Below are 8,281 nucleotides of genomic sequence, written 5' to 3' on the forward strand. Positions count from 1 at the left end.
CTGTACAATATACATCAACCGATTAAGATGATTGCGAAAAACGTTTTAAATCTTGTTGTATTTTTGCTCCGTACATAATGCAAAGTTTTTAATACTGGCATATTTTTCATTGCATAACTATACACACACACACACATATATATATATATATATATATATATATATATATATATATATATATATATATATATATATATATATATATATATATATATATATATATATATATATATATATATATAATACACACAGAGTTCAGTTGTTCACATTTGCTCGTGGCTGGTTTCCATCTTCATGATCAACATCACACTTGCTAGTCGGATTGGTACCGATGATTAAAGTGCCACTTTTATCTCAAGTGTATCTTGAGTAATCCCCTCTTGTTTGACCTTGCGGCTGGCTGGCTGGCTGGCTGGCTGGCTAACCCTTGTCTAAGCTGGCAGCACAACCTCAGGCTTGAGGCAGCAGAGAAGCGGAATGAAACATTCTTCACTTGAACCTTAAGCCGCCATTTGTTTGCTATTGCCTTTACCTGGAATGTGCAAAAGGACAAGCTGCTGAAAAGCGGCTTGTGCGTGAGGGAAGGCACATGTGCTCGCTCGCTCAGTGGACCTGTTGTTCCAACGCAAATACACGCACACACATATTGCGCTCATTTGCTCCAACTTTCTAACGAGGGCATTTATGGCCAAAGCTATGCGTGGACAGGGCCCCTGTGTCCCGTCCTGAACTCCCCACTGGCCCTAACCCTAACCCAACAACCAACCAACCAACCAAGCAACCATCACTAGCCTCAGTAAAACACGATAAGCATCTGTTATTACACTGCGGGAGACATGGAGGCCCTGACGCCTCACTCGCTCCGTCTGCCTGCCTGACGAGACCCTGTCTGGGCACTTATTTTCAGGTCAAAACCTGCAGGCTGCATAGTGTGTTTTGTGAAAAGAAGAAGAAAAAAAAAAGGAGCTAGAGGGGAGGAGGAAGAGGAGGAGCGGGGAAAGAGACCACATGTTTGAAGAACTCCCTTCACAAACCTTTGGACTCCACTGCACCGCACTCCAGGATACATTCACGGCAGGGTGTGGACTGATAAATAACACTTAGTTAATGCTATTTTTATGCTGGAAATCTGTGTATGCCAGGAATAGCCTACTTGCTATGTTTTGCTAGCGAGGAGAAATGAAAATTAAAAGAACAACAACACAGCATTCATGAGGAGATATCACGCAAAACACACTTGTAAACACAGTGCTTGAAAAAAAGAGGAAGTCTTTTCTGTACCCCCCCCCCCCCCCCACACCCCTGACTACCAGTCACTTGCACCCTTTGTGAAGGCAGTGGCAGAACATCTGCTTCGTTGCCCCCCTTTTTTCAAGGCTTGGACACAGAGAAAGAAAACTGCATGAGAGCAGTAGGAAATAGAAAGCGTGTGTGTGTGTGTGTGTGTGTGTGTGTGTGTGTGTGTGTGTGTGTGTGTGTGTGTGTGTGTGTGTGTGTGTGTGTGTGTGTGTGTGTGTGTGTGCGTGTGCGTGTGCGTGCACCTGACTGCATGTTGGAGCTTGGCAGCTGTTGGGTCTCCCTCCCTTCCTCCCCTCGCTGGTGATGGCTGGCCGGCCATTGTTCCCACTCTGTGTGTTTCTGGCTGCTTTATAGGCTTTCTCTTTTTCTGAGTGTGCACCACAACGAAATTTATGTGCTGGACATAAGCCTTTCTCAGGGTATAAATTAGGCCCGATGATGGCTGTCAGAGAAGCCTTGTCCAGGAGCCTGCAGCTAGGACAATCATGGACAATCACATTATTCCTAGTTATTCGTATTTTACAATAAAAAAATATATATATACAGTATATGATAAAAGGCTCTCTGCAAATCAGTCATGGCATTTGAGTGTCATTTGGGTGCGGTGCTTTGAATACAATATTTGATTATACTACATTGGGGTGCGAAAAATAGCCACCAAATGAACTTATATTTGATGAGAAACGAGATTGCCATTGTGACATACGATCGTATAGACGTATGCCTCGAATTAACCGCGGCAAGCTAGAAATAGCATGATATGAGTCGCTTGCTATCACATGAGGCAATGAATGGATTGTGCAGTCGTGCTTCTACTGAACAGAACAAGGCAGTTCTTGCCAATGAATGGCCAGCCTCCTTTAAAAAGCCACATGCGCTCGAGGATTGCTGCCCTGTGCCCTGCTAACACGGTCAACTGCTTGATGCGACATACAACAACAAGAATCATCCAAAAACATAAGCGACAAAAAGCTCAAAGTGCTAGCAAGATTTGAATGGAGCAATGAAGATGGAAAAATGATCATGACAAAGAATTCATATTAAGATGAGCGGGATAAATGACGTCGCGTTAATCCCGGGTAAAATGGAATAGTTTGTCTTTGGGGTCCAAGGACGAGGACAATATGCAAACGACTGGTACTACCCAAGAAGAGTCAGCGTAGCCAAGGCAAAGTGAGGTGGCAAAGGAAGGGAAGGCAACGAACGGTTATTTATTAGCTTCAGCTTTGAGGCCATTTTTAAAGCAAGTAAGCTCGCTTTGCATGTCGGAATGAACAGAGTCGTCTCTTTTTAACCTTAAATCTCAAGTCTGACCGCACGCAGCATTGATATGTGGAAAAATGGTAGCTCCGCTTTGGAAATATTCTGCTGCCGTCAGTCATCGGAACCACACTATTACTGTCAATTATATGATGCTTTCATTTGATGATCAGACACCGCACAGAGTGCTCTGTCTGGCTCGCAGCCACCTCTCTCCCTTCTCTCTCTCTCTCTCTCTCTCTCTCTCTCTCCCTCCTTCCAAAGAGTAGACAGCAGGCAAGTCATGTTGCTGACAGACAGGAAATGTGTGAAAAGAAAAAACAACAATAGCAGCATTTGTCATGACTTGACGATACTGGATGAAGGCATGATGCTGAGGCTAAAAAAAAGAGACACAAGACAAGAAAGGGGCAAATGTTTGGACCAAGCACATTGTCAAAGTGGGCTGCGGGTAGCAGGAGTCCATGGGCTCCCTCCAAACAACCAAGTATGTGTTGTTTAACGTTGATCTTGGTAGCCTACATTTTGAGCATGTTGATTTTATGGGAGTACAGTTTCCCCCCTATATTCCAAGTGCACTGTTGATGTTAGTGTTATGTTGTGCTTCAAGAATATCCCAAGCCAAGCCAAGCCAAGTTCTCTATACGTACTTATATTTGGACAAATGTTCACACCACAACAATGATGGCACCGTTTACACTCATAGTATCTAAAAAAATCACCAGCTACTTGGTAAACACGTCTGACAAAGTACAAAGCAGTGGCTCGATGGCGCCATCTGGTGTAAAAAGCAGCGAAACGCAGCTCTTTTGACAAATACCCTTTGCACTACATCCAGTGAGTGACCGACCGACCGACCGACCATTTGAACACACACGCATGCTAAGGATGGCAAAAATGACTTTAAAAATGAATATTGCAAGTTGGAACACAATTTGCCAATCCTTATGGGACTACAGAGCAAATTTTAAATGATGACATGGAGGTAGTATGCACCTACCTAATGGCATCATAGCCACATGAGCAAGCAGTTACTAGATGCTCATCACTCGTGGCAAACCATTTATGAAACAATTCCTCAACAGACAGAAGTTAAAAAGGAGCGCCGCGCTGCAGACAACATTATTTCCTCAATCCAATCTGTATTGAATGCAGCGCAGGCTCCTCCAGTTGGCCTACTTCCTCTTGGAATGGAGACATTTTCGAACCCCTTTCCGTACACCCATGCATACTACATAACAGCAAGACATGTTGATGTTGTTTGAACCTATTCAAAAATGATAACACACACACACACACCTAAAACATCTTGGCATCCAGTCGGACGGACGGAGAGGCGTCTATAAAGCTAACGTAAAGACACATTCAAATACATGACCGAACAGACACTTGTCCAGTTTTACTCAAAAGCTTTACACGTAACTTGCTTTCAATGTGATTTAGTGATGACACGTAAAAAGTAAACAGACAAAATACTATATACGTACAGCTAATTGTATTTTGGAGCAACTTTTGATTTCACTCAATCTTTTGTCTGAGGATTCTTTTTTCCTCTTCAACAAAACTCTTGTCAGAAGTGGCTTGTCCCATGTCTCTCTTCCTCTTCTCCTTTTGCTGGAAAGTCTCCGCCCGACGTTTCTTGGCTGATGGGGACATCTTGGACTCCTCATCTTATCAGGACGGATGGATAGATGAAGGGTGAAAGAGTCACATTTTTAAATCTCACGGTGAACAAAAACAGAGTCAACAGAAACGATCGTCTCTTGAGTTAAAGAGGTCACACTTTGCGATTTACACAAACTCCGGGCGGATCTCATCCACCCGCGGGCGAGGCCTTGCCACCGAGGAGCTTCTTAACTACCTCGGTGACTTTTCGGTTTAAATTGGTATGGAGCTGTTCTAGACCCAAACGAATCGTAAACCCATTTCTTGACAAATTCTGTTTGGAGGCTGAAATGATCGACTCCACTTTCCTCTCCATGTCGAGGTCCAATTTGTGCACGGTAACTGCGTGAAGTAAATCAAGTTGCAGACCTCAAGGTAACTTAGCATATTGCCACGTGTAATGATTCTTTTGGATGCGTACATACCCGATTCAACATGTTGCTCTTCCGGAGGAAGAAACTGGGCTTTTTCTGTTTGAGCCTTTGGTGCATCTTCACCATTGTCCTCATACACATTGGACCACTTTATCGCCATGTCCATGCCTGGGGGAGGTCCCTTCTTCTTCTTCATCTCTGGCTCTGCTGCTACATAGCTTTGGGGAGGGGGTACAGCATTTGTCATCCAGGGCTTAAATTCCCTGGGAGCCTGAAAACAGCAGAGGGAAGCAGAATGAAACCTGGAGGAATCTCTCCGGTTTGTGCCTGGACCTGCACGAAGTCCTGATGGATCGGATCGATCAAGAGCAAGTCAAACATCAGCCACCAATTCAAAGCGTCAGTGCAAGTTACCTCTTCTGGAGCTTTAACCGCCAAGTTATCCCAGTCAATCTCCTTGTTCAGAGGATTGTAGAGAAACGCTGGTTTGGACACCGAGTTAAAGAGCTCGTCGGGCTTAGGCAAGCGCTTTTCGCCGGCTTCTCGTTTGCTTTCTTGCTGGGAAGAGATCGGTCCACTTCCCTTTGCTTCTGTCTCCGGTTTGTGGCTCGGATCCCTCCGGCGGTGCCCCGTCTCCTCGTCCGAGTCGCTACTGTCGCTCAAATCATCGTAACTTGAAAAGAAGCCTAAAGAGCCGCTCTTCTTTTCTTCTGCCATGATGTAGGGCTATGCGTTTCCTTGTGCACATGGATCGTTTGCGCTCAATTGCACACAATGCTACTGACTGTACTGACACGTAACCGCGTCCAATGGTTTACGATTCAACAAGCTTACTCCATTTTGAAGCAGCCCCCGATACAGTCGTAAAGTGCCTTGTTGAAATAGGTCGTAAATATTTGTCGCAATCACACACCGTCGTCAAGCGTATAACTTCTGCGACGTGCGGAGTGGCCGCCATCTTGAACCGGGAGGCTCCTCAAGTCCCCGCCCCGCCCCTCCATTTCATTTCTTGCTTTCCTTTTCTTGGCGCACCTACTCCTTTTGACCACTAGATGTCAGTTTAGTCAAACAAACAAAAAAACTGCAAAAGCCAAAGGCACCAGAAAAAAGTGTGCGTGCGTGCGTGCGTGCGTGCGTGCGTGTGCATGTGCATGTGCGTGTGCATGTGCATGTGCGTGTGCGTGTGCGTGTGCATGTGCGTGTGCGTGCGTGCGCGCGCACGCGTGTTTGGGCTTGCCAGTTCGTAGTAGCCTACTGCCATGTGGTTATTCGCTTCAGCAGCTGCAAGCAACCTTCAACATGACATGTTTCTTTCATGTTAGAAAGTGATCAGGAAGACTGAAAGGGACTAGCCCTTGGCCTTGTGCACAGGTCAAACTCCTAGCTGACAGAGCACAGCATACATAAATCATAAATTGACCCCAACTAGCCGCTGCTCTCGTTCCATTCCTCTAGAGCTAGAGTCTAGCTTGTCTTCGTCCCCTCCCTTCATGTTCCATGACTGCTTCACATGCAGTTTAGGATTTTAGCAAAGGTAAGCTGCCTGATTACACGACTGTTGTGCCTCAAGATTGACTGGAAGTCCAGTTCCAACAAATCCTGAGGGTGTAATGGCATTTATGGGAACGTATTTGTGTCTTTTGCTTGGAACCTATGCATTCTCTCCATGTTACCGTTTCTTGATTAATTTGTTTGATTCCCTTCTTCTTTTTTCATTTCACTTGTTGGCAGATTTATCCTACCTACCATATTATAGTCACAAGTTAAGGCACCATCTTGTCCCATCCCATCCCATCCCATCCCATCCCATCCCATCCCATCCCATCCCATCCCATCCCATCCCATCCCATCCCCCAGTTGAAGCGCTGTGGATTTGTTTGCCCGCCGGCTTTTTCCACTCTGAAGTGCTCCTTGCATGCATGCCTGCATGTATGTCTGTGATCCGAGTGGCTTCTAAGCCAATTCATTAGAATGAATCAGTGAATACAACTAAACTATAGTCATATATTTTTTTTCCATTTCAAGAAAAACCTTTTGTTCACATCAGAAAATGAGAAGTGCATCTCCATGGTGACACCCTTGGCAGCCCTGAAAGCATTCTGAGGTGGACTGACCAGTGCAAAGCCGTGCTCCACATCTGGTTCACAGTGGTACTCCATTTTTTTTCTCAATACACAATAGTAAGTTACAATTTGCCGTGTTTTGTTCAGTGGGATGTTTGATTAATTTTGGGGATCCTCCAGAGGCTGTGATCAGAATTAGTCTTGTATCAGGATTCTTCCCTTACTTTGCGCAATATCAGAGAAAATTGCTGTTGCTCTCTCGTGATTTCTCTGTTCGGAGCCTAACATTTTGAAACAGAGGTGAAATTCTTAAGCTCGTGACATGAAGCCCAGGCTCTGCTCTGCTCTGCTCTGCTCTGCTCTGCTCTGCTCTGCTCTGCTCTGCTCTGCTCTGCTCTGCTCTGCTCTGCTTGCATCACGGATCTGTTGGGGCTCCTGGCTGGAAAAGTGTGTGATGGGGAGAAAAACAAAAGGTTGCAAAGAGAAAGTGTGGGTGATCTGGGTGAAAAGGTCAGGCTGAGCAGGGCGGGTGCGGTGGGCTGGCTGTCCAAGGTGATGATCCCCATCACATGTTCCACCATGTCCTGCAGTGTTGATGGCTGTGGACTAAGCACATGCAACATTCCACCCAATGCCCCTCCTTAGATGCTTTGATTGCCACAGCTCCCTGTGATCTTCATGGTGTGATCTTCATGGTCCTTGCAAAGCGCTATTGCAATTGAATAAATTATTATCATGATTATTGCGCCCAATTATACCTGTTGAAATCTAGCAAAACAAAGAACATTCCATCCATGTGTACAGTTTGAGTGCACATCAAAATGGGGCCATAAATCTGGTCAGAACAAGAGAAGAGAATTGATTGATGAGATTTGCTCTACTTGGCTGTTCTTCACATTCTCTGACTGCTTTTAAATCTTTCCCCAATTAGTTGATGAGCAGATTGTGTCATACGACGCCCGTTCTGTTTTTTGAAAAGCCAAAAGCCAAGCAATTGGACTCTTTGTGCTCTCGTTGCCGCTGTGCGAAGGAAGGGATCGGCAGGGGCACCTTTCACACCTTCAGGGCAGCTCGGCGGGGAGTCGGCAGCAACTTGAGGCTGGCTGGCCGGCTGGCTGGCTGGCTGGTCGGCTGGCTGGCTGGCTGGCTGGCTGGCCCCCAACCTCGCCGGCGCTACAGAAACCGTTTAATGATCAAAGAGGTCATCCTGGCTTCCTTGTTCCTCCCCTCCTAACGCTTGATTGCTCCAGCTCCCCAGAAGGTCCGTCTGCTTCTTCAGCAATCCGTGAAAAGCCACTAGCGACTCGCTCTAGTCGGTGAACTACCTGTTTGGCCGGCCACGGTGAACCCGCAAGGCCTTGCTGTGGGATTTTCCCATTCATTAGCGCTGCTCAGTGAAGCGGAGCCGCCCGAAGATTCCTTCCAGCCAAGTTCATCGTCCGACCCAGCGGTCCGACTGCGCCGCCGTCAACGAGGGCGGGCTGCGGCCGTCGGAGCCCGCTGCGACTTTGTTTAGTGCTGGCTGAGAGGTGCGGGAGGGGGCCAGTCGACACAGGTTGGATGACGGAGTGAGTTCAAATGCTCTCGAATGCACCACACCCGAAAGCAGTGCAGCGGATT

At 46.4% G+C, this 8,281-nt stretch overlaps 1 protein-coding gene across 1 annotated transcript; it reads right to left on the reverse strand.

Moving 5' to 3' along the window:
• Positions 1 to 3,191: 3,191 nt before the first annotated feature.
• c10h1orf52 (chromosome 10 C1orf52 homolog) lies at positions 3,192 to 5,568 on the reverse strand. Its single transcript, XM_049724861.2, has 3 exons — positions 5,013 to 5,568; positions 4,650 to 4,869; positions 3,192 to 4,229 (listed from the first exon to the last, which is right to left on the reverse strand). Exons 1-3 carry the CDS (start codon positions 5,313 to 5,315, stop codon positions 4,078 to 4,080), a joined length of 675 nt encoding a protein of 224 aa, XP_049580818.1. The 5' UTR covers positions 5,316 to 5,568; the 3' UTR covers positions 3,192 to 4,077.
• Positions 5,569 to 8,281: the final 2,713 nt, after the last annotated feature.

Source organism: Syngnathus scovelli, chromosome 10 (genome assembly GCF_024217435.2).
Source record: "Syngnathus scovelli strain Florida chromosome 10, RoL_Ssco_1.2, whole genome shotgun sequence".
Lineage (NCBI taxonomy): Eukaryota > Metazoa > Chordata > Actinopteri > Syngnathiformes > Syngnathidae > Syngnathus > Syngnathus scovelli.